A 25,749-nucleotide genomic window follows, 5' to 3' on the forward strand; every position below is an offset into this window, starting at 1 on the left:
TAAAATATGCTTGTAAAATTTCCACCATGTCTGCGTCTTGTAACATAAAACCATACAACATCTCTGCTCTGCAAAATGCTCAAATGTGGCAGCTGTTAATATACCTGTGTGGGCTGCCTAAGTAAAGAATATGTGGGAAACACTGTGTTTAAAGTTAGGACATGCTGCATATGCTGTAGGCCTATATTTTGAAAATATTACACCTCTAAACATATTTTATTGTCTTCCATTTGCATGTGTCACATACTATATATATACTATATATAATAATAATAATAATAATAACAATAATAATAATGTCCCCTAGAATAGGCCCCTGGCCGCAATTTACGTGATAGATAGATCGATTTTGAAATGCTAAATGTTTTTATTGAAAACAATACGTGTTCAATTAATGTCTTCTCCCGTTCCATCCCAGCCTGGAGTACTTAGCTCTGGCTTTTTAAATTAAAAATACATTTCATATAAAAATAATGTTACTATTTCTATACTAAGTGTTCTAATGTAAACTATTTGTATTTATAGATGCTTATTCTGTTTGTAATGTAGCACTGAAAGTCTACTACCTTGGTCCACCTCTGTGTGGTCCTAAAATATTTTTACTGCTTTTTTTTATGTGCAATAAAGTAATGTATCAAATTGTTGCTCTAAGTAAGTTGATTTCTCCTATGTTATATATTCAGAACTAAGTTTAATATCAATATGTACAATAATCAAATCACATGAAGACATTAATGGCATTTGTTTGTTAGAATGTAGATTATTCATTAAAAGGCCATATATAAGTCATCTTATACTTATTCCATACTTGTAAGTTGTCCCTTAACATTAACAACCAAGGATCGGGATGGAGATATAAAGTTTAGTTTTCTGACTTGTATCATATGCATGTATCAAACCATAAGGAACCATGAAACAATTCACAGATCTGTAAAACTGTAAAACCAGGTAAGAGTACTCAGTAGTTTATAGAAAATGTTCTAATGTCACTGTTTATTAGTTTATCAGTAATTATTCAACCTGGATTATATTTATCACATTCTTCAACAAATTAAGTTTTCATGCAGCTATTAATAAAAGTATTAAAGCTCGGATTTGATTTATTTACATATGATTTTTCCATAAGAGTTGTCATTTTAGAGTAAAGACTTAAAGGGTCATTTTGTTATTTTTAAACCTGGGCCTTATTTTAATATATTTAGTTGTACAAATGTCTAGTAGGTACAAAAAGTTTGGCCGCGGCTGCGACTCAGCTGCGAAGGATGCAGCGTATTCCTTTGGTACAATTCGGCCCATCAAAATGACTTCCACAGAAAGTGCTTTTTGCCACCGACGGGCTCAGACTGTTATACGAGCGGTCTGACAACATCATGGAAAGGATCCCTACAAGTGACTCCCGGTGACACAAGACTCTTCTCACTCTGGAATGTCATGACAGGTAAGTTGTTGTACGAAGACGTCGGTGGTGAGTCAGGGTTGGAGAGAGAAGTTTGTTGTGTTGGAGTAACGTTAGGAAATAATAGTATTGCTAGCAGTTCCTCTATGTATACAACAAATTACTTTAGCTAAAGTAAACTGCAATAAATTAATGCATTCTACTTGTTCTTGGTTGTTGACAAAAAACGAATTCTCTACTTGCATGATGTAGTGTGACGTATATCCATTTTACAAATTGCACATCTGTTTACTTCCTATCACTTCTACAGTAACTTTACCTTCACCTCCAACAGTAATGCCGGTTTCACATACAACGTGATGCGAGTGTTTCGCGTGAGATCTGGCGGATTTGGAGGTCAAGTTGTTCCTCAAACCATTCCTCAACCATTTTTGCTTTGTGGCGGGCGCATTATCCTGCTGAAAGAGGCCACTGCCATCAGGGGATACCGTTTCCATTGTATCCACATGAATGTCAGGACCCAAGGTTTCCCAGCAGAACTTTGCCCAAAGCATCACATTGCCTCCACCGGCTTGCCTTCTTTCCATAATGCATCATGGTTCCATGTGTTCCCCTGGCAAACGATGCACATGCACCCGGCCATCCTCATGATGTAAAAGAAAATATGATTCATCAGACCAGCCATGTTCTTTCATGGCTGGTCTGATGTGTGACACTGTTCTGATGCTGACACTGTAGGTGCTTTCGGCAGAGGGTCAGCACGGGCACCCTGACTGGTCTGCGGCTACTCAGCCCCACATGCAACAAACTGTAATGCACTGTGTGTTCTGACACCTTTCTATCAGAATCAGCATTAACTTTGTTAGCAATTTAACCTACAGTAGTTTGTCTCGATCGCTCGTCTGTGGTCATAATCTTATGGCTCTCTATGTACGTCACACTACATTCTGCAAGTAAAGAATTGGTGCATTACTGCCACCAACTGTTATGGAGTTTGGATCAGAAAAAAAAAATCCTCTCAATCATATTAGTCTTAAACTGATGATACACAGAGCAACTTTTAGAGCAATCGTGCAGGGCAATGTTGCCGTCAATGGTAATGAGTAAAGATTACTACCGTAATCCCCTTCCCACACCACTCCGCCACCTGTCCCGCACCGGCGCTATGCGTTCAAAACATAGTCGGACTTGCCACTAGCAAGATTGCCCAGCAACATTGCTCAAAAAGTTGCCCGGTGTATCATCAGCTTAAGATACTGAAAAATGATTCAACAACATTCATCTCTTGAGTTCTTGTGTTGAGTGTTTTTGAGGTTTTGGATGAGCCACCTTCTTCCTTCCTAATATTTCTGACAGGGTAACATAACATGCTCTACTGTTTCTTCTTGCCCACTGTAGTCACAACTGCCTATAGTTTGTTTACCTATTTTAAATAACGTACTATTTATTCCAGTATGTCCAAATTCAAGTGTTAATACGATTAGACAGTTCTGGTGTGGTGGGTGTTTGTTTCATGTTTCCTGTTTTTCTTTGTAGTTTTGTCTGCCTGTTGTTCATTGTCTTGTTTTAATTCCTGTGTATGTTTCTCACTGATTGTCTACTACCTTCACTTGTGTGTGATTATGTTCAACCTCATTGGTGTATTTAGTTGGCTTCACCCGATTATGTTGAGTTTATTCTGGAAGTTTCTGGATTTAAATTTTCTGTTGAACTTTACATGGTCTGTTGCATCTACTTATCTGTTTGTTTTATTGATTACCTTGGTTTGTTTTTTAGATCACCAGTTCAACCACCATCTGAAAGTCACAGTTTGTGTAAATAAAAGCAGCATTCAACAATTCCTTTTCCCTTTGTGTCTGCATTTGGGCCCAAAACCCCAGTTTTTTGTGTCAGCCGAATGGCTGTCAGGAAGCCAAAGATGGGCTAAGCAGACACCTTTTTACTCTGAGCCAGACTTCCTCCAGTTCTTGGTTCCATTCTGGGAACATACCCCAAGTATGCACATTTGTGACCTGCTTCCAATGCTGTGAATAAATTAACTTTTCAAACATATGTACACCCAGTGTCATAATGCAAAAACTTGAGGACTCAAAGGCAGACTCGGTACAGTTCGAAGGGGTAACAAAAGGGTTTTATTGATAGGTCCAACAGGGCAGTATGGAGAGCACGGAGGAGGGGAGTAAGTCCAGCTAAGATACGTGCAGAGCGGGGTGTGGCGTTCAGCAGGGTTCCTGGAGGTAGGGTGATCCTGGGCACAGAGAAAAACAGGTTAATCCAGGGAGAGACAGAAATTACTGGGAATCTTACAGGAGAAGATTGTCGGCCTTGACACATGTACCACATGTGGTTAACTGACGACCTGACGAAGAATGTGAGGACTGGGGTTGAAATACTGCAGGAGCTTGATTAGTGGAATGAGAACCAGGTGCGCCGCTGGAGCCAGAGGGTGTAGCCACGCCCAGACAGACACAGACAGGGAGGACAGACAGAAGACACAGGGAAGGGGGGAACAAAAGAATACAAGGTAGTGGGGAGATTCTGTAGCACCACAACACCCAGAGCCTGGTTCTCCAGTCTCTTGTACACCCAAGCTTCAGCCTCAGGTTTCCAGTGTTCCTCCTGCTAGCCACCCACCTGATTCCCAGCCTGCTTGCATTTCAGCTTCTAGCAACCAGTCCATGCCACAGCCTGCTAACTGTAACAGGACATTTATCTCTCTGTTTGCTTTTCTTTTGAACTGTGCAGCAAAGTCAGAGAGCGTGCAGACTAATGGTTTCCAGTCTGGTTAGTCCTGCTACAGACACCTCCCAATCAGATTCACCTTCAGCTAAGCCTTCTGGAAGAGGGTGAGGGTCTCATCTTAATCTCTGCCTCTCTGCAGTCCTGCTGCACTCGGTCACCGCTACCCAGCTCCTTTTCCTCACTGCTGACCACTTCATCACGGCCCAGCTACTGTCCAGTGCTGCAGAGGTCTCGCTGCCCAGTGCAACAGAGACAGAACGGTCCAGCGTTGTTGAAACGGTGCTGCCTGGAATTACACAGACTGAGTGGCTCAGTGATCCTGAGACTCAGCTGGTGAGTGCCCCAGAGCTTAAGCTGTTTCTGGTCGGCGGCTTGGCCAATTCCTGCAACTCAAGTTCCGGCTCAGGCTGACACCTGTTGTGTCTGTCCAGTCGGCAACCCGGCTGACCCCTGCTTCCACGAGTCCATTCGGTGCCTGGCTGACTTATGCACCTGGTGTCCAGTGGGTGGTTCATCCTCTCTCTGTTAGTTTGCAGTAGTTATTGCTTGTCCAAGTCCCACTACCCATTTGCCGAGCTCTAGTCTCCCAGCCTCCTGCTCGATCTCCAGAGAGGGCTCCCCTTCGCTGACGACAGCCAGAGACGTTCTCCCATTCCTAGTTGTTTTAAATGCATCTGTGTTTAATCTCAAAGCCTGACCTACTCCTGTTTTATTGACTGAACTCTTCGGTGTATCTGTGTAGAACTGTTGTTTGAATTATCTTGACTATAAAATAACCCCAGTAATTCAATGATAGTTGTATCCTTTTCATCTCTAATAACATTTCTCCCATTCACAGTTGTTTTCAATGCACCTGTGCATAATATCAAAGCCTGATCCTGAAAGTATCTAACTTTTTGAGAGCCGATCCATACACCACTCGGACATCTTCTAAGATTGATCTAATTAATCCACTGTACATGGCCTTTGAAGTTCTGTCGGCCCCCACATTTGCTTCCAACTAAACCCCTCGTAACATTTAGTACTTTCTTACATTTTTCCACTACTTTCTGAATATGTACAGCCCATGTAATTCCCTCATCAAACCATAACCCCAAAAACTTGTTTCAGTCCTTCCAATTCTTGATTAAATCATTTTAGTATGCCTCAGTATCTATTCTTTTCCTTGTAAAAAAAAGTGGTGTATGAGGACCTTAATGAACCGTTACATTTTTATTACCTTAGAATGAGCCATTTCAATCTACATACACAGCTTGGTCCTCTTACACGGATGTCGCCATGTTGCGCCACCATATTACAACAGCAACCCAAAAAGACAAACAGCTCTACAGTGTGCGTTTTGTCTCTACATTGAATACGTACAAAGAAAAGAAGAAGAAGGAGAATGAATAACAGTAGTAGTATTAGTCATCTGGTTTAGTAGAGGAAAAGAAGAGAAATTTGGACAAATGGAGGCTCATACATTATTTAACACAAGAGCCGTCAAAGCATGTCGGCCACCGTAGCTTCTCTTGCGTGTTTGGAAAGGGAGGGGTAAGCAGTGACTGATGCAAGGCAATCAGGTGGTGTCGGAATATTCAGAATATTTTTTTCCTCCTTAAATCTTTATTGCAAAAGAGAAAGTGTAAATGGGACATAAAGAAGTATACTGGACTTGCATGCAAAATCACGTATTGCATATACATATTTTTTAAACATGTAATTTGTAATATGGGTATAATGGTTAGTTTGCTGTCCATGTAGAGTGAACTAGATGTATGCGTTTTTATATGATGCCTTCACAACTTGGGACCATCATCCCATTTCCCTAAGAGCATCTAAATGCGCTGTGAACCGCTAGTTGCAATTCGCAATCCTCACCACTAGATGCCACTAAAACTTACATACTGAACCTTTAAAACCCCATTTATGTGACCACTCATATTTTCATAATTGCTTCCTATAGTTTCTTTACAATGACTTTCAATGACTTCCTCTTTTCCAAATGTCCCCATCATCCTGCAGCAAAGGGCGAGAGCAGTTACCCTATACCCGGATTCAAACAAGGGTCTACAGGGTACAAAACATGCAACTTTGACTGTAACGCCAAAGAGTCATGCTCATTAGTATGGCAGTCCAATTGCATACTCAACTGTAGTGACGGTACTCTGTCACACATCCACTAAAGGTGAAAACCCATCCCATTCTCTATTTCTATAAATACATAATTTATCAATTATAAGAAAATTATGCTTCCTTGAGATGTTAAATTTTCAAAAACAAATTTCCCTGAGTAATTCTTTCCTATTCTGACTTGTATTAATCTTCTTGGTAAAAAGTTAATCCATCCATATATTCGACCTTTGATAAATAATTTACAAAGTCTGATTATCTATCCTTCTCTCCACATCATATCCCATGCTTTCTCTATATCAAATAAGTCAGCAACTTCACTTTATGTGTTTATCTGTGCTTTTCTTATTTCATGTTCTTAACATAGAGCTGAAACCATAGAATTTCTTCCTTTCCTAAAACCGTTTTGTGGTATTTGAATATATATGCTTTTATATTCTGTATAATCTGTTAACCCTTCAGTTATCATTTTCTCCATTATTTTGCAGATGGTCTATAATTCCCAGGATTTGTGTAATGGTTTCCCGATTTTGCACTGCATGGTACAATTAAGCAATTATCATGCTCTGTGCCATGTATAAAATGCTGAACAAGCTCAGTTGATTCTGATTTTGTAGATGCCAAGAGGAAAAGATCTAAGTAACTGTGAAAGGGTTCATTTTTGTGGAGCACAAGAGCCAGGTTTTTGTTACCCTTTCATTTCCTGTTTAGTAGCGAGAGACAAGAGAGAGAGACAGGCAGACAGACAGACAGACAATAAAATCAGAGTCACAAAATATACGCAACTTACACAAAACTAGCAAATTTACAAATACATATTCATTCAAACTACTAGGCTGCTATAAATACATAGAATAGAAATGGCTTGAACATGTGAGTGTAGTAGGGTATTGTGCATTGTCATTCAGAAGACATACAGTAGGTCTCTTCTCCCTGCCTGGAGGGGGAGTCATTGTATATTTTAATCCCAGTGTGCAGTAATGACTTCCTGTAGCATTCCTTAATGCTGTGGAGTTGAAGAAACTTTGTTGACTGACCAGTAGTTAGCTGATCATGGAGTATTTTGCTTTGTGATAAATGTAATTTCTACTTTTGCATTACTACAGTAAAATATATCAAATTTTGATTTATGCCACTTATTTGTCCTTTTAGGGAGAAAATGCTACAAGAACAACACAAAACAAAACATAGTTGTGCTATAGTTAACATGATGACCATGAATCTGAGTGATGGAATGAAACATCAGTTAAATAGTAACTCATCACTTGTCCTCCTATGGAAAAGCACTGCAGCACTGACCTTTGTTAGATAAAGTCTGTTGAACCTCTGACCTGAGTCTGACAGCTATAGTCACTTTTCAATATATCATACCCTTCCTATTAAGTGACTTATTGTTTTTACTAGTAGTGGAGTATTTTCAAAGTGTGGTATTAGTACTTTTGCTTGAGTAAAGGATCTGTAGCCTATACTTCTTCCATCACTGTTGAGCTGTAGGGCAGACCGGGGATGGTTCTAACACTTTTAGCTTCAGCAATTATAACTAATTCCTAAATTTCGTTGTACCTTCACAGTACAATGACAATAAAGACTACTCTGTTCTATTCTATTCTATTCTACTCGCTGAATTTTGTAGCTACAGTTCTCAAAGTACAAAGTACCCACATTTGTTCACTACAAATGGCACCAATTCAATCTTCTACAAGAATATCACACACCTCGTGAGTTGATGTCTAATGCATTGTGTTCCCTTACCTACCCCAGTACCAGGGGAGATTGTAACACATGTTGGGCTAAGTTGTAACAATAAGACAAAAGAAGCAAATATAGATGCCACACTATATTATATGCTTCAAAAACAGGTAGTGATGTAAAAAAAACAATGTTTCTCTCTCACTGTAACAGACATGTCTGATGACTTGCACGCATGTAGGCTGCAGCATGTGTATGTAAAGTTATCTAAAATTAATTAACAGTATACTGTAAATACTATTAAAATGTACTTAATTAAAGAACATCTTTGTACATCCTTAGGTCTAACAAAAAAAGAGCTGTGTGTCAATGTAGGCCCTATGTATATTCTTAATCAGAGTCACAGTCACAGTGCTTGAAGTGGGCCGGTACTGACCGGTATGCAGTACAAGCACTTTTATATTTTACTCTCTGGCGTACCGGGACTTTTTCTTGCACACTGGAATTTCTCACAAGCTGTCCATACACTTCTCTGACCTCTCCACCGGCGGAGTATGCAAAAGATCGATTGCCAATATGCCAACATGTGAACAACATTGGAAGTACTGGTCACAGTGCTGACAAATGAATTCTGGTAACCCCTGGAGTGCAGGCTTGGTGGGCCCAGACTGCAAAAGGCACTCTGTAAAATATTAAAATCAAGAAAGTCCCTAGTTTTATGTATAGAGGATGGTCATAGCACTTTTTAAAGAAGTGTTACAAACCCACCATGGTCAGAGAATGTTTATGCTTTAGCATAGTGGTTTGAAATTAGAAAGGAAAAATGCATTGCCTAAGAATCTACATTTCAATCTAATGTAAGTTAAACAAATTTATCTGTAATAGATAGATACTAAACAAATATAGTCTTGGTCAAAAAATGTATTTTCTGACCTCAAAATCATTTTTTTCTATATATATTCTGAATGTACCTGTTTCCAGCCTTGATAACCACCATGCCTGATAGGGGAGGAAGCAGGTAAATGTTGAAATGATCACCTGACTTCGATCTTATCTCTAATGGTGGAATTTGTGTTGTCACAACTCTCCCCATGTTACAACCATAAAGTCTCCTTTACATAGCCTGAGCAGTGTTTAGTACTTTCAGTGATGTCCAGAGTTTAAAGAACATTGCCGAGAACATTACAACCAGATGTTTCCAGCTCCACTGGAAGCGCAACCCCTCTTCCCAGATGTGATTACTCATGTCAGCCTTAATACATTATCAGCGGGTTTACTGTTGTGGGTGTGCGTTTTAGGCACACCTACTTGACATAGAATAAGAAACTGTCGCATGCTTGGCCAGCTGTCGATTCCTTTGCAGGCGCTCCGCTCAGACAGCGAAATGAGTTGGTTAGACATACTTTGTCACCCGGTCTGGGCTGTGTCCACGGCGCTGCTGGCCATCGTTGTGCGCATACAGAGGAGAGGACGCTGGGATCCACATGCCTGCACCGTGCGGCTGAAAGGGAAGACGGCCATAGTGACTGGAGCCAATACAGGTTGGTTTCAATTGACCCTGTTTCATCAAAAATAGTAGAGGGTTTGTTCGCGGTAGGCTTTTGATCTTGCTTTTGTGTTTAAATTGAGTTTTTATATGGCCGTTATGCTATAAGAGCAAGCTTATGATTGTATCTCTAAAGGATATTTATTCACTTCGAAAAAGTGTTTGCTTTAAGACACTTTGGATTTTAGCCTACAGGAAATACCATTGTCTAGAATGCTGACCTTTTGTGGCCAATAATTCTATTGTCTTATTATTAATGGTTATAGATTTTGTATGTGTCAGTCTTTTCTTACAAAAAATCTACAGTAACATTAAAATAGTTTATAAGTTTAAAAGTGTTTTGATTGCTATTTTTCATAATGGCTGTGAATGTATGAGCCACATAAAACATTGTATTTTGTGATTTGAGCAAGCTGTACACTGCAAGCTGTAAAGATGTAATCATTAACGAAATTTCCAAGTGATTGTTGGAAATGTAGGCCCTGTGATACAATCATTATGACTAACAACATATCATTGCTTCATTGTTAACTCAGTAAGTTAAAATTTATTTATAAAGCATATTTAAAAACACCTAGCCTACTGTTGAACAAAGTGCTGTACAAAGTAATGCAACTAAAACAACATCAAGAAGAAAATGCGGACCAATCAGATAAAAGAGAAGAAACATATAGCAATAATAAAACATATGACATATAGAAATTTGAAGCAACCTTACCATTACTCACCATGTTGTGTCCCCTCACATGACAAGAAACAAATGTTAGACAGCAAATTAATTCTGATTTTATCTTATCTGATATTAAAGTTGTAAATTTATCCTGAATTGAAGATTGTTTTTTTCAACATGAGGAGTTCAGAGCGATCCTGCAAAAATGCAACGTGCACCAAAAGTCTGTGAGCTCTTTTCAGTCCTGTTCCTAAAAGGACAAGATGCAAAGGAGCAAATGCCAGATGTTTTACTCAATGTGGGTGAACAGGCTAAAGCTTAGTTCACACTGCACGATTTTAAGCTTGATTTGCAAGTCACCAAGCTCGCCTACTGTCGGGCTGTGATCGGAGGCAAATAAGCGATTGATCGCGCTCGCCGATAGTTATGAGTGAATTAGGCCTCCTCAATGACACATCAAAGTGGCTCGCCAACGAGATCTGGCATGCTAAATATCTGGAGACGTTGGCCGACTCGACATCCACATCCAGCCAATTAGAGTAGGAGGCTGGCAGAGAAGGCAGCTACTTTTTCAGTCAACATTCTTTACTCACCTTCAACTCTCTCTGTATTGTCGGTCCATTTATTCTTTCTCTTTATAATGTTTATCTTTATAATAACAAACAACTCCTGATTGAAGCTTGGTTTCGAGTGAAAGCACTGCTGTTTATGTCCCGATAACTGTGTTGAAAACAGTTTTATATAAGATCAGTTTCTCATCCATTGATTCGTGTGTCACGTAGAAAAAAGTTCAAGACAGTTCAACTCTGACATTGGGTGAGCACGACCACGTGTTGCTGTATTGTCACACCCATTGTGGAGCAACTGCTGTTTCGCCTTAATCTTTATTAATTATTAAAAGTCTGGATGAGAATTTCCTCTAGACTCAACATTTTGTACCTTTATGCCTTCCATATAATATTAACTTCATCAGGTTGTACTTTAATTTTTTCAAGTTAGTTTATAATGCATTTCACAGTGCTTTACTATTAAGGCCATTTAAAAAGCAAGTACTGGGCGACTTTAAAAAGCAAGGACTGGGTGATCGAAAATAAAAATGATGGAAAGTAAAGCAAATCTTGGCTGAAGAGGTTGTTGATCGAGGTGCTTTCCAGAGTTTTTCCATGACCATGATCCCCTATTGTTCATATGGTGCTAGATGGCTTGCGGGAATTTGACAAAATGTCAAAACATTATGAGGAGGGCTTCTGGGACCAGGCAAAGTACTGTGAAGCTGGCAGGCATGTGTAGATACATTTCGCACACATGTTGGGTTAATCCAACAATGATTGCCAACTCTGTTTTGTTGGTCTCAATTTGTATTGAGTAGCTTCAGTATAGTTTAACTTTATTTTTAATTCAAACACTTTATCAGGACTAAGCAGAAAGGAAGTGAAATTCATCTTTACTGAAAATGGTGTATGATAACCTAATAACATAATGTTGCCTCCATTTTGAATGAAAGCGACTCCTTGTATCTAGCAGATTTTCTAGCCTAAGCCACATTTCTCGTTTCAAAATTCCTTCCCATTAAAAATTCACCAAATGATAACGAAAGTCATGATTCACTTAATGCAGCTGTAATAAAAATCATGAGTTTTAACTTTAAAGAGAACAAGTTATCACAAATACCAGATGGAACAGACGCAACAGTTTCACAATAACTTCCACACAGCTTAATTAGAACACATCCAAATAGAACACATAATGGTTGCTTTGCATCATGCCAATACTGCACACTCATCATACCAAGGCATGACACAAAACACTAACACTGCATTAGTATGACAACTGGTCACTCCACCTGAGATACACTGTCAGTTTTCAAGTAAGAACAGGTGTGTAATTGGGTTTGTAATATAGTAGCATCCTTTGTTCTCAGCTGCATTTATTACTTGTAGTATTATTATTTCTTCTACAAAGATCCTCTGAAAACTCAAGTAGCAATTCCCTTGACTTGTTTAGAAGTACATTAATGTGTGAATTAATGCCAGTTACTAAAAACATGCCGTGTATGTAAATTAGGCTATGTTGCTTCTTCTGTGCCCAACTTCTGTGGTTAACACTATGGTCAGTAATCTCATACTGTTTCATTGATTCTGTTAACTTACGAAATATAGCTGTCCATCAAAAGGTGCCCTGTGAAGTATTCTTGTGAACGCACAAAAGTAATGTTTACATTCAGTTTATTTGACAAAATGCAACGAGTCCTTCAGCTTTAACAAATGTATTGAATGCATTTCTTTCCTCACAAAACATTTGAGAGCCATTTTTAAGCAGTCCATGTTTACCAACTTGCTGTCTTCTTGTTCCCTCCGGTCGACTTTTAACCAATGTCTGATATCAAACGTGTGCTAGCAGGGTAGCAGGAATGAAAAGGATAGGACCCAGCGGAGGCAGAGCAAGTGCAGATCAAATATTTAACAATGAATGGGACAAAATGCTAACAGCGTGGTGAGGCAGGCAGAGATCAAAACCAGGAACGCAGTCCCAACACAGGCAAACAAATCTGACATGGAGCAGACAAAGTTTACAATCACAAAATCCAGGGAGGTACAATCCAAAAGGCCCTGATGTTTATACAGTACAAAAAATCAGGGAGGGAGGGAAAAGGCATGAGCGTAAATTTCACCTGACAGCTGGGGAGACAATAAACAAAAAATTTCTCAAGAGCAATTTTTGAAGGGGACACGTAATACACCTAAGATTGTACCTGTGTGGGATATGTGTACACAGAGGAAAGCATTACTACTATTAGTGTAGCATATCACTGAAAAATGATCTCATGTTCATTTTTCTTTCTCTGTCATTTTCTCTGGCCAACAAACTGTTGTTTAAATATGAGTTAGGTTCATATGTTTATTATAATTATTAAATTATGTTGCATCCTCCATATAGTGTTATAGGTTTAGTCTGGGACAAAGGACGTCTCTTATGCAGCAAGCCAACCCAACACAACAGTAGATCTACAGTATTAGCCTAATGTTAGTTCCCACATGGCTTATCGCCAGTGACTTACTATCCAACAAACTATTAAACAAGCTAAAGTTATAATGGCTAACAAAACAGACCCATGGAAAAATACATCGGTAGTTATTTTTTATCATGACTAATTTATTAATGACTCATCATCTGTAATAAATACAAAATAATCACTTCATCTGATGTGTGTGTAAGTGACCTAAACGGGGAAAGCAGGCAGTGGGCCATACCACTGTGAGGCAAGGGAGGGGAAACCTAAGCGTTTGTGTTATTTGTACACATCATTAAATTATTTACAATACACAGCATGGGTTTTATGATATTTTCAGGGGTGGACAACCTTCAGATGGGGTTGGTCCTGACCACCCTTGCCCCCCCCAAACAACCACACACACACGCACCAAAGGACAATTTAGAGCCACCAATTAACTAGTCTGCATAGACTTTCTTGCTGTTAGCGAGTGCTAACCATTTTTTTTGGTTCTTTGCTCAGCCAATTCTAAATAAGAATCAAAGTCAAATAGATAATTAAATAGAAGTCATTTTTTCAGAGGGCCTTGGGTCTGATTTTAAGACAGCTCTATCATGAGAAAGTCTTTACATACCATCACATAGTGGTGAATGTCATATACCACTCATAATACTGTAATAATACATGGAGCATGCCCAAAATCACATGTTGAAAGAGACAAACACATTGAGAATATGCAAACTCCACAAAGAGAGGACAAGAGATTTAAAACCAGGACATTCCTGTTGTGAGGTCAGCCCCACTGTGCTGTGTCAGGTTTTCTGAGACAGTGTAGACAGACTTTCTGAATATGCAGTATTATGTTTTACACATTCAGGGAATAAGTTATGTTTTCCAAGAACTACAGGCTTTTGCTTTTGTATCATAATATCACACTCCTCAACAGAGGAGGCTGAAAATAGAACCTATAGGTTTTTAAAAGTCATTCACCTTCACTTCAAACTTTTCACTCAGTGAGTCAGCATTTGCTGTCATCAATGCATTAGTATTTTCCCTTTTTCAAAAAGTCGTGTGTTGATTCTTATCTGCTGTGTGGACATTTTTTTATTATCAAGTATGATTTTTTCCCTTCTCCACCCCTGACAGGGATCGGGAAGTTCATTGCCCTGGACTTTGCACGTCGTGGAGCCCGTGTTATCCTGGCCTGTCGAAGCGAGGCGCGGGGGAAAGCCGCACTTAAAGAAATCAAGGAGAAAACCGGAAACTCTGACGTCCACCTGCATCTGGTGGACTTGTCGTCTCTGGTCTCTGTCAGGGAATTTGCTAATCGGATTCTTGAGGAGGAGAAAGCTCTCCACATCCTCGTCAACAATGCCGGAGTATCAGGTGATACATGAAATGTAATCATTTGTTTTAAAACGGCGCAGGGAAGTTTTATAATGTGGGGACCATATATTTTGCAGATTTCAAAACCCAGTTGGGCTTCTCACGAGCGAGTAAATCAGTGACTGAAAGCATAATGAAAGAATAAAGAAACATTTAACACCACAAAAACATGCAGCATGCATCCCCATCTGTCACACATCTGGAAGCAAAAAACAAGTCTGAAGTCAAAAATGGTTTCAATTGGACAAGTGACTCCAAACACACTCCAAAACTTGTTTACCCTAACTTAGTTTGTTGCAATGGTTAGAGAATTCCTTATGTCAGCGTGTAGTACTCATTGATATAGAAATCCAAATGTGTTTGTGCATATTTTTATGTACATTTGTATATCTAATTGGCAATCGCATTTAGTTATTTTTTCTATTATCAGGTTTACCCAGACAGATAACCGAAGATGGGCTGGAAGTTTCTTTTGCCACCAACCACCTGGGACCATTTCTTCTCACCAATCTGCTGCTGGGTAAGACTCTGTGGTCTCTCTTTACAGCAGGTATATTATGGATATGAAATGATGATTACATTACAATTGCCTGTCTCTGTCATGAAATTGTATAACAATATTTTGTATTTGTTTACTCTTCCTCTTTCTCATCTCTCACTCACATTCTATTTCACTGCAGACTTGATGAAGCACTCAGCTCCCGCGCGTATCGTCACCCTCAGCTCAGTCAACCATAAGAAGGGTAAAGTGGACTTCTCCCATTTTCATGGCGAGAACCTCACTTATCACATGGATACAGTGTACAACCACACTAAGCTGCACAATGTCATCTGTACCAGTGAGCTAGCACGCAGGCTACAAGGGACAGGTAAGCTGTAATCAAGACCCTTCACCCATTAGTATAGCCACTGAATGGTCTTTCCTATTTAAAAGGTGCTGCAGAAAATGTATGACAATGCAAATGAGAAGCAATCACGATGGATGGATAATGATCCATAAAGAATAAAATGCAAATTTTAAAACGCTCTGCTACCAGCAATGTAGATTAGTAAATACGGTGTCTTGGGTCCTCTTTTGAGAAATAATGACCAGTATCCAAAAAATGAAAGAAACCACCTTTGATATTTCTACAGAGGAGGTCTGCATTGAAAGACGTGTTGCTGAGACTGGCCTGTGTTGCACTTTCTCTGTTCCCCTCTATTTCTATCTGTGCTCTGAAGGTATGTTTCTGTGTGTTCATGTAGGTGTCACCGCAAACTCTGTCCACCCAGGTATTGTCATGACAGAAGTGTTGAGACACTATCCATTTATGATTCGTTTGCTTTTCAACCTCATTGGATTTTTCTTTTTCAAGGTGGGTACATTGCTCTCACTGGATTACACCACTGCACTTTGTGTTAAATTGGCTTTGACACTGTACACAGTGTACCAGATCGTTCAGCTAGAAAGCCAAGGTTAACTGTTAGCAGATGTTTCACAGCTCCACAACCTCATTTCACAACTGTTCTTCAGAAATCACTATTTTTAGTTGTTGCAACTTTGAACTTTCACTTTGCTACATTTCACAGCCAAATATCTGACTTTTTACTCTGTTACATTCTGCACGAGACCTGGTTACATTGTTATTAGTTGCCTATGCAGCGCACCTGAGTGGAGCAGCATTGAAAAATAACTGTGAAACTGATAAAGCCGACTTGGCACAAATAAACTTCGCATAGGCTACGCAGTGAGAGAAATCAGGTAAAGAAAACTCAATGAGAGTGACTGCGTGAATGTCAGGTAAACATGTGTTCTCTTCTCTCAAAGTCTGAGCCATGAATCAAAACTGAAAATAAAGTTCTGAAAGGTTGAAACTAAGTGTTTGAAAACTCAAAATCTTACCCAAAAAGAGTTTTGCAAGATCGAAATCTAAGATTTGCTGGCTTGCAAAATATTGCCTGGAGATCCCCCACCCTCCTCAGAGAGGTGATAGCGAGGAGAAAGGTCATTTTAAGGGTCAATTGCTTGGCCTCAGCCGACTCCAGGGGTTCGAAGGGGGCCTCAGCCAGCGCTTCAAGAACCACTGCCAGGTCCCAGGTGGGAACCCTGGAACGAGTCACGGGTCTCATCCTCCGGGCTCCACGGAGGAAGCGCACGACGAGCGGAAGCCTCCCCAAGGGCCCATCACTCAGAGGGGCGTGGAATGCTGCAATGGCAGCCACATATACTTTGAGTGTGGACGGGGAGAGGCCAGCGGAGAAACGGTGCTGGAGGAACTCCAGTATCACAATTACCGAGCAGGTAACTGGGTCCACCGCTCGTTCTCTGCACCAGGTTGTGAACACATTCCACTTTAGGCGGAAGAACCCGATACTGGTAAGCTGTGCCCCCGAAGGTGAACCTCAGGAACTTCCTGTGAGAGGGACGGATGGAGATGTGGAAATAAGCGTCTTGTAGATCTATCGTGACAAACCAATCCTCGGATTGGATGTGACTGATGATGGCTGGGATGGTAAGCATCCTGAACCTGAATCTCCTCAGAGATTGGTTCAGGGACTGCAAATCCAAAATCGGACGCAATCCTCCGTCCTTCTTGGGGACCAGGAAGTATCGGCTGTAAAAGCCGGCTTCTCTGACTGGCAGGGAAATTAATTCTATGGCCCCTTTCTTCAGAAGAGAGCGGACTTCCTGTCCCAACACCTGGCTCTATTCTGCGTGTACTGTAGTCCCGACCATCCCACAGAATCTGGGGGGGCGAACCCGGAACTGCAGCTTGTAGCCATCTACTACTGTGCGGAGGACCCACGGGGAAATGTTCGCCAAGCTTCCGCGAACTTCGCCAAGGGGACCTCTGCCTCGGGGCTGGTGGTCGGTGTCCCACGGGAATCCCCGGTGGCCCCCTGAAGCGGAGGGCCGCCAGGGAAGGCTCGCCGGTGAATAATTATGGCAATATAATTTTTTTCAATAACAATATAACAAATGTTCATGTATTCAATAAATGTTTGATTTTATTCCCTTGAATCATACACAAATTAGGACTTAATTTTTTATTAAGATGGTTATTTTGTTGAGGAAAAAGGACTGAAAAAAAAAGCTTTTACTTAATTTTACTCATGCATATGTGTTGAAAAAGATTTTATCATAATTGTTTTGAATGTTCTACCTCAGATTTGTGAAGTGATCCACTGTTTGGCATCAAGTGGTGACCATAAAGACGAGTTTAAACCACAATTAACCATCAGGTTTCTTCAACAGCAAAAATCAGCCTTTAAACAAAAGAAATAAAGATTTGATGCTTATTGTGATAATTATCGAAATCGGAAGATATGAAACTTTTTATCGTGATAACATTTTTGGCCATATCGTCCTGCCCTAGTCTTGATTTTCTTCTCGTTTAGGCTTTAATAACTTTAAATAAATAATGAGAATGAGTGAAGAGCAAGGGTAGATAGGATGGGTTGATAAGAGGCATGTGTGCAGGCCAGAAGGGGGAAGAAGGGAAACCACACCCATGTCAACACACAAGACCCAGACAGGGAGATACTGACAGAGGAGCAGTGGAAACACAGGGGAGGGGGAACTTTTCATTCTAAGCTCTTCCTGGTGAGATGTGATGACTCTAGTCTAGGGGTGACTCTAATAATTCAATCACTCAAACAAGAAACTTTCTCATTGTCATGATGTTGAGGCATGGACTGTCTGTATCGATGCTCTCATCCTCTTTTTCACAAAAACAACCCTGACTATACAAGTCTTCTGGCATGTTCAACTTAAAGTGACCTCTTTTCAATGTTTGTACGCTTGACTAAACTTACTTTCTGACTAATTATTCAAAAAAAAAATTCCTTCAACACTAGTAAATAATGTGCTAACTCAGAAGTCTTTGGATAATGAATAGAGACCCAATGCACACCACTTTGGCATGTTTGTTACAAGCAACAGTCCCCAGCTGTTTAGAAATCACTTTTTTTTATTACATTATATATTTAGGAGCCATTTTAAAAAAGTTTAAAAAATCTTTGCTAAAAGCGAGTTGGGGGCTTGACTCTAACAGCTAACAGCATCATGGAGTGTGTCACATGTGATTAAGGGTTACACACACACAGTTTTCACATCCATGCTATGTTTATATGCAGTTTCACATCAGTTCACTTTTATCAGTTTTGTTGTGACAAGTCTGTTTCATTCTCAAGGTGCAAACACTTGAACACAAACCCTTGTAACGTGTGATGTGTAATCTATGATATGTGGAGGCAGATTATCTTGAACAACTGGTTATACTAGACAGACATCAGGCCAGAAAACACCCATTCCTTCATTTGCACCTGCAGGGACATCTATCTATTGTTTGTTGCTAGCTGTACTCTCATATATCCTCTTCACCATCCATTGTCTCCCTCTCAGTCTCCAGAAGAGGGTGCAGTCAACTCAATCTACTGTGCAGTTGCAGAAGAAATGGAGGGGATAACTGGGAAGTATTTTGACAGCGACTGCTCCCTGGTTCTCCCTGCCCCTTTAGCTCGTGACCCTGCCCTTGCGGTAAAGGACTTTGAGATCAGCGCGAGACTAACGTCGAAGCTCTGAAACCACTATCAGGCAAATAGAGGCTTGATAAAAGAAAAGGGGTCAAATTATACTGTACTTCTTGAGTGAATGTGTCTTTAAAATCAATAGGTGAAGTTTGTGAATGCATTTTTGTAGCAGCTAATTAAAAGCAACATGAATTGAAGTTCTTTTTTAAAACGGATGCACAAATAAATCATGTACAGTATATGAATATTTGTATAATATTCTCTGCATTGGCTTGAATGACAGGCTTGTTTTAGTTGTGAAAATGGTGAATGGTGTTTTCTTCTTTGTAAGAACGCCCTATGACCTTTATTCAGGTTTGTGAATGAGTGAAATGAAAAGAGCTTCCTGAAAGAGATGCTGACACCGTGTGGCCAACTCAAGCTGACATGCTTCTTCAGAAACGACAACAGAAACTCCAGTACATGACATCTCTTTTATTTGCTGATTCATTAAAACAATAAAACATTTAAGCATTGGGTGCTTTTTGAAGAATTTAAACAGCATCTATCGGCCCCCTTGAGTCTCGCTATTTGGCTGCAAAGACAGACATAGTGAGAGGAATGTATGGTTACTAAAGAGTTTTTTAATAACAGCACTATCACTTGTTAGTATGTGTCTACTAATCTTTGGATAATAAGAGAAAATACAGTGTTTTGGGTTCTGCTGTGAAGCTTTTTCTTTTCACAAATGTGTCTCACAACATCTTCCATAACTCATAAATTTACACCTTTCTGACGTTCATCCACTATTTCATGGATGATCTCCTCGATCACCGGAGCCACATGATCCAGCTGTTTGGGTGAAAGACGGAGGGCAATCTCCACTGTTTTACCCTAGAAACATAAAAAAAGTGGTGATGGCTTGAATTTAATCACACAGTTTGGTGGAAACAGCAACAATAATTGGGGGTGAAGGTGGAGTGTGTGTCTAAGTGCTTGTTTTACCATATGTGTGGTGTCCTAAAACCGGAACACCATTGTACTTGTGGGGTCTGACAGTTTTGAGGGTCAAGTCTTGGTTTTAGTGTTAAGGTAAGAATTAGGTTAAAGTTAGGCATGTAGTTGTAATAAGTAAGGGGCTAGGTAATGCATTAGGTCAATGATAGGTCACCGCAAAGACAGTGCCACAAGGCTGTGTGTGTGTGCGCTCACAGGATTTCCACCACGTTCCACCTGAAGAAGCTGTTGGACTGTAACCTCTTCGAACTGACCATCCTCTGATCGAGGCTCCACATCTTTTCTACCTTCTCGTTCCTGTAGCATAGGCACATATAAACACAAAGCACGTATATTTACACAAAAATGGAAAACCAAATGGACTTCCAAAACCTCAGTCATTTCTGAGTCATTTCTTTAATGTACTTAAGTATGAAGAGCCTCAATACCTACATTCATCCCGTATTAATTAATTAATTATAAGAAAGTTTATCAGCTTCTAAAGCTGATGATACACAGAGCAACTTTTAGAGCAATCGTGCAGGACAACGTTGCCGTCAATGGTAATGAGTAAAGATTACTACTGTAATCCCCTTCCCCCACCACTCCGCAACCCACCCCACACCGCCACTATGCGTTCAAAACATAGTCAGACTTGCCACTAGCAAGATTGCCCAGCAACATTGCTCAAAAAGCTGCCCCATGTATCATCAGCTTTAGACTGCTTTGGCACTGCAAGCAACCTCCACTTCAAAACTTCAAAACTAAAACTCCAAACTGCCAAAATTCATGAGAAGTGATTCTGAAATTGTTATTCCATCTTTCCTGCAGGATAAAATGGACAAAATACTTCTCACATTTTAAAAATTGATTCATTGTTTTGTCTATAAAAATTGCACAATGCAATTTTCCACAGTGATATTTGTTTTGTCCAACCAACACACCATACCCAAGTATTTAATTGTCAAAATATTTGTTTTCGCTTTCTGTTGTTCGACTAGTCGTTTATTCATATTTATTTGTTACAAATATCATATTTTGCAGAAATCATGTTACATAATGAAATTGTTGCTCATCCAGTAAAGCTACCAGACAAAATAATGTAAAACTGTATTGACACTTACTCATGTGATTACACTGGAAAGACATCAGCCACTACTATTAAGTCGTCACTCAGCCCTACTTCTGCACATGGTCCAATCAAACCTCGAGCTGCTTACCTTCATCAGCATCATCTCCTTTGGGCTGAAGAAGGTGATGTGTCCCTCTGTCCTCTCGGCCAGTTGCGCCACCAGGCACACCAGCACCAAGCAACCAGCCACTGCTCTACGCATGCTCATTCTGCTCCTTCCTGGACACACACACACACACATACATAGGCAATCAGGCATACACACAGAACGGTATGTTCAAGTGTACAGTATTGCCAGTGTTTTCACGTGATCAGGGGTCAGTGACACCAAGGCCAGGACACTTACAGATTTTTTTAGCAGTGTGAAAGAGGCGACAGTCAAAATGTTTCATCATACATTATTTGAAAAAAGGTGCAATGTGTGTGTGTGTGTGTGTGTGTGTGTGTGTGTGTGTGTGTGTGTGTGTGCGTGTGCGTGTGCGTGTGTGTGTGTGTGTGTGCCAGAAACAATAAGTAGCATTTAGAGGAAGAAGGACACGGGATAGGAGGGGGGGGGGGGGGAGCATGGAAGTAATAAACAACAAACTGCTCCACTGACAGGCAAGATAAGACACCAGAGCGGACCAGCCATACTTAACAACAGCAAGACAACTCTGTGCACAATTCTATGAGAAAGAAGACAGGACGTCAAAGAAGAGTAACAGAGAGTGAGGGAAAGGCTGAGAGAGAGAGGGAGAGAAAGAGACGCAGAGGGAGCCATATGTTACTCACGTGTTTTGTCAGCCTCAGCCAGTCGGAAGTGTGCTTTAAGATGAGCAGAGCTTCTGAGCGTCAACTTATCCCAGTCAGCTTTTATATCAAGCCCTCTCCTGGTCCCTAAGCTTTTTACTGTTCTCCCTCACATCCGCTCCTCAACAGGCTCCTTCAAGCACTCTCCTCCATGCTCCTGGAAACACACATGTTGCTCAGGAATCTGGCTTTTTATGAGGGCATTAAGCTCACCAGGCTGTGTGTATGCAGGCGTTTAACAAGACTGACAAAGTGACACGTTTTGTGAGCAACCCTGTGGTGTCTGCATATTATCAGGAGGTCTGTGCGAGCTATAGGATGCACAAGTTCTGCACATAACCAATGCATTTGATAGGACACTGTATTGTGAATTATTTGGAGAATTTGTCTGAGCCCTCATGGATCATAAAGAAACGACTAAACAGTCTCATTTATTCAGGAGGAAGGGTCGCCAAAATTAAATTCTGAAAAAGATTATTGTGATTAATGTACTGGACTGTGTGTGTGTGTGTGTGTGTGTGCGTGTGTGTGTGTCTGTCCTAAAAGGGTCCATCAGAAATCACAATGTGACATTTATGACCTGCCAGTAAGTTATACTTGTGTACAAACAGACCCATGAGCAATAGTTCCTTGGAAACCTCATGACTCTAAAAGAACTTTAATGATGCTTCTTCCTACATATTGACACGTATTCCTGCACGACGGTGAAGTGTCAATACTCTGCAGGAGTGGACAATGAGAAGTACTGCCAATGTTCCACCTGGTTTATGGCATTTCAAGTACACAAGTGCAGTATTGTACCCCTTCTGTAGCGCTTCTTTTACCACCACCACCACCACAATGACGCGCAAGCTCTCCTTACATTTTTCCCTCACCTAATGTTAGGCTTTTTATAATGTGTTTCTATGTAGGCTACATAGATTCTTTTCATACATATATATCTGTCTGGTGAAGTAGTATTTTGTAGCTTTTTAAATGTTTCTTTATGATCTTGTCTTCATGATGAATAGGTTATGTGAATTGCATGTACTAGAACTACCATATACTATGTATGAGTCACATGATTAAAGGATATGTTTGGTAATGGTTTCATTTTTAAACAGTTTTGTACTTTTCTTAATCAGCACTTTAACCTTATAAGTCATTGTTTTATTTCATACCTTGTGTGTTGAAGTACAAAGCCAAAATTACTCCTTACTGCACTGACTAATGGACCTTCCCTTTATATGATCAGTCCGGCCATATTCTATATTTTCCTTATTGTCAACAAATCCCATAAAAAGACAAAACAACACAGAACAAGTATCAAATAACAAGTACTGTGTTTAGCCAACGCCTGATATAGTTTATTTCTCTGTGCTGAAAATGCTGAAAATATTGGTTGATTAACTGATTAATCAATAGAAAATTAATCTGCAACTATTGTAGCAATTGATTAAATGTTAAGTAAATTTGAATGCAAAACCACCAAAGATTCACAGGTTCCAGCTTCAAAATGTGATGGTTTGTTGGTTTCCTTAGTTTGCTATTTTATTATATTGAATTGAATTATAAGGAAGTGGTCTTAAATCTCACGCCTGAGTGATTTGCAGGACCCTCTGTCCACCTATAAACGCGCAGGTGGGTCCAGAGTATAACTGGATCAAAGTGGCCTGCGGACAGACATGTCCTGGTTTCTCTGTAGTGTCCGAGTGCTTTTGGAGTTTCAGTGGACCCAAAGATTGCTATGGACCCGAGTAGAGACTAGCTAGAGAGAGTAGATTAAGTGTACTTCTCTGTTTATTCTCTTTTCAAAATAATTGTAACTCAATTATTTGCTCAACCCCTCAGCCTGTTTTTTCATTTTTCATTTAACTCTTTTAACCCTGATTGTACACTGCACTGTAACTTATTATATTTTAATGTGTATTTTTTTCAATTTCCCTATGTTGCTTTATGTTTTATGTAAAGCACTTTGAATTACCTTGAAATGTGCTATACAAATAAACTTGCCTTGCCTTGCCTTGAATATCTTTGAGTTTTGGACAAAACTGAGACAATGTCACCTTCCAGGCCTCAGAAATTGTGACTGGGATATTTCCCAGCATTTTCTGGCATTTTACAGGCTAGACTAAACGGCTAGCCTAATTAGTCTAACCCCAGTATTAGACTTCCATGTGTCTAAAAATTGTAAATAATAATAATCATTAAATAAATAAAGAACACATAAGTGAGCCACATCATTGCCTGGGTGACACATACCCTTCATTACCATGAACATGGGCACTGTAGTTTAATTAGTCTCCATCACATGTACACATCCCGCTGTAGTAAATAAAGCACTAATGTGTACTTATCTGTGGCTGAAAATAGTCCCCAAAATGCACTGTTTACTCCTGTTTGACTGGCATTTACTAAAATCTACAGAGCCCAGCTGTTTTAGAAAACTGCCAGAAATGGTATAATGGGACAGCACTTTGCAATATATCATGTTACCTTGACGAAGCCAAAACATGTTATGTGCAATGTGGGTTTGGGATTTTTAATTTTACATATTTTACTGTCTTCATGGCCAAGGGACCGACTGTCTGATTTGAACGTATTCCAGGCTCTTGCCGTACGAAGTGGATGAGATGTAGCATATTTACAAATAATCGAACTAGGTATGCCTTTGTTAAACGCCTCAAAGTCTGTGAGTCTATGTTTAGAGATTGTAATTCAGGTACTGTTATCAACCTGACTGGTGTATTCATCCAGAGGCATACCTGTGTGGGTGTGCAGACATTTAAGGATTTACAGGAGAACTTTAGTACAAATGGGTTAAGGGGTTGAGTGCCACATATGGAAGGAAACTATCTAAAGATGCAGTAACGCATTGTTCGTTGTGGTCTTTTTGTGGGATTTGTTAACAATGAGAGAAATATAAAATAACATGAGCCTTAAACTTGAACATTTTACGTGATCAGTTGAAACAGTCTTTCTGCTCTGTATCAAGAAGGGGGAGGCTCTGATTACTTAGATATGTATACAGACAGATCTAAAGATGAAGAGGACAAGGTAGGAATAGAAATATATATACCAACAATGAATGTAAGTATAGGGAAAAGATTACCTGATCAGCTGTCAGTGTACACGGCAGAAATTATGGCGATTATTGTAGGACTGCAGTGGGTAGAGGAAGTAAAAAGAGACAGAGTAGAGTGTTTTGTTGATTCCATAGCAGCTCTTTATAGTATTCAAAATATGAAATCTAGTAGAGAAGATTTAATGCTAGAAATCCAACAAAGTTTATTTAGACTGCAGATAGATGTGAGATTCTGCTGGGTACTGCCCACGTAGGTATAAAAGAGAATGAGGGAGCAGACTAAATAGCTAAAAAATCAACCAGGATGAACTATGTCATAAATATACCCTTTGGAAAAGGAGAAGTTAAGGCGATAATCAAAAACGATATGATGAAGAAATGTCAGGACAGGTGGGATGTGGATAAAAGTGGAAGGAAATATTACAGTTTGCAAAAATCTATTAATGCTCAGGGTGTGACTACAAGTAACAGAAGAGAGGAGAGCGTTTTAACCAGGCTAAGGTTTGATCATTCAGGGTTAAATATAACATTGTTTTTAATGGGCAAAAGTCAATCAGATGAATGTTTAGAATGTAGGTCCAAGGAAAGTGTAGAACATGTACTATTCGACTGTAGTAAAAATATGGATGAGAGGATGAGGTTAAAGCAAAAGATAAGTCAGGCAGGAAGGAAGTGGGACCTTGAAGGTTTATTAGGCACAACAGGAGATGGGGTAAAGGATACACAGAAAGCTGTTGTACAATA

The 25,749-nt window shown here is 39.9% G+C and overlaps 2 protein-coding genes across 3 annotated transcripts; one reads left to right on the top strand and one right to left on the bottom strand.

The window, feature by feature from the left end:
• The first annotated feature begins 8,928 nt into the window (after positions 1 to 8,928).
• Positions 8,929 to 19,555, top strand: zgc:64106 (uncharacterized protein LOC393348 homolog). Its single transcript, XM_038696336.1, has 6 exons — positions 8,929 to 9,480; positions 14,294 to 14,533; positions 14,964 to 15,053; positions 15,214 to 15,402; positions 15,779 to 15,888; positions 18,918 to 19,555. Exons 1-6 carry the CDS (start codon positions 9,273 to 9,275, stop codon positions 19,095 to 19,097), a joined length of 1,017 nt encoding a protein of 338 aa, XP_038552264.1. The 5' UTR covers positions 8,929 to 9,272; the 3' UTR covers positions 19,098 to 19,555.
• mlnl (motilin-like) lies at positions 19,500 to 25,059 on the bottom strand. Of its 2 annotated transcripts, XM_038696339.1 has the most exons (6): positions 25,033 to 25,049; positions 21,924 to 22,098; positions 21,241 to 21,371; positions 20,237 to 20,338; positions 19,813 to 19,918; positions 19,500 to 19,619 (listed from the first exon to the last, which is right to left on the bottom strand). In XM_038696339.1, the coding sequence occupies exons 3-6, from the start codon at positions 21,358 to 21,360 to the stop codon at positions 19,612 to 19,614; spliced, it is 336 nt and encodes a 111-aa protein (XP_038552267.1). In that variant the 5' UTR covers positions 21,361 to 21,371; positions 21,924 to 22,098; positions 25,033 to 25,049; the 3' UTR covers positions 19,500 to 19,611. The 2 variants fall into 2 exon arrangements, with proteins under 2 accessions (XP_038552267.1, XP_038552266.1); XM_038696338.1 differs by having other exon boundaries at positions 19,500 to 19,918; positions 25,033 to 25,059.
• Between the last annotated feature and the right edge of the window lie 690 nt (positions 25,060 to 25,749).

Source organism: Micropterus salmoides, unplaced genomic scaffold (genome assembly GCF_014851395.1).
Source record: "Micropterus salmoides isolate LMB-PRFRI ecotype aquatic unplaced genomic scaffold, ASM1485139v1 Ms_hic_scaffold_4, whole genome shotgun sequence".
NCBI lineage: Eukaryota > Metazoa > Chordata > Actinopteri > Centrarchiformes > Centrarchidae > Micropterus > Micropterus salmoides.

Bases quoted from the DNA above. Each gene is read 5' to 3' on its own strand.
- zgc:64106 (XM_038696336.1), top strand. From the start codon at position 9,273: ATGCTTGGCCAGCTGTCGATTCCTTTGCAGGCGCTCCGCTCAGACAGC. The intron at 15,403-15,778 runs GTAAGCTGTAAT...GTGTTCATGTAG, and splicing joins ACGCAGGCTACAAGGGACAG to GTGTCACCGCAAACTCTGTC. The intron at 15,889-18,917 runs GTGGGTACATTG...TCTCCCTCTCAG, and splicing joins TTGGATTTTTCTTTTTCAAG to TCTCCAGAAGAGGGTGCAGT.
- mlnl (XM_038696338.1), bottom strand. From the start codon at position 21,360: ATGAGCATGCGTAGAGCAGTGGCTGGTTGCTTGGTGCTGGTGTGCCTG. The intron at 20,339-21,240 runs GTAAGCAGCTCG...CCTATGCTACAG, and splicing joins AGGAGATGATGCTGATGAAG to GAACGAGAAGGTAGAAAAGA. The intron at 19,919-20,236 runs GTGAGCGCACAC...TTATGTTTCTAG, and splicing joins TGGAACGTGGTGGAAATCCT to GGTAAAACAGTGGAGATTGC.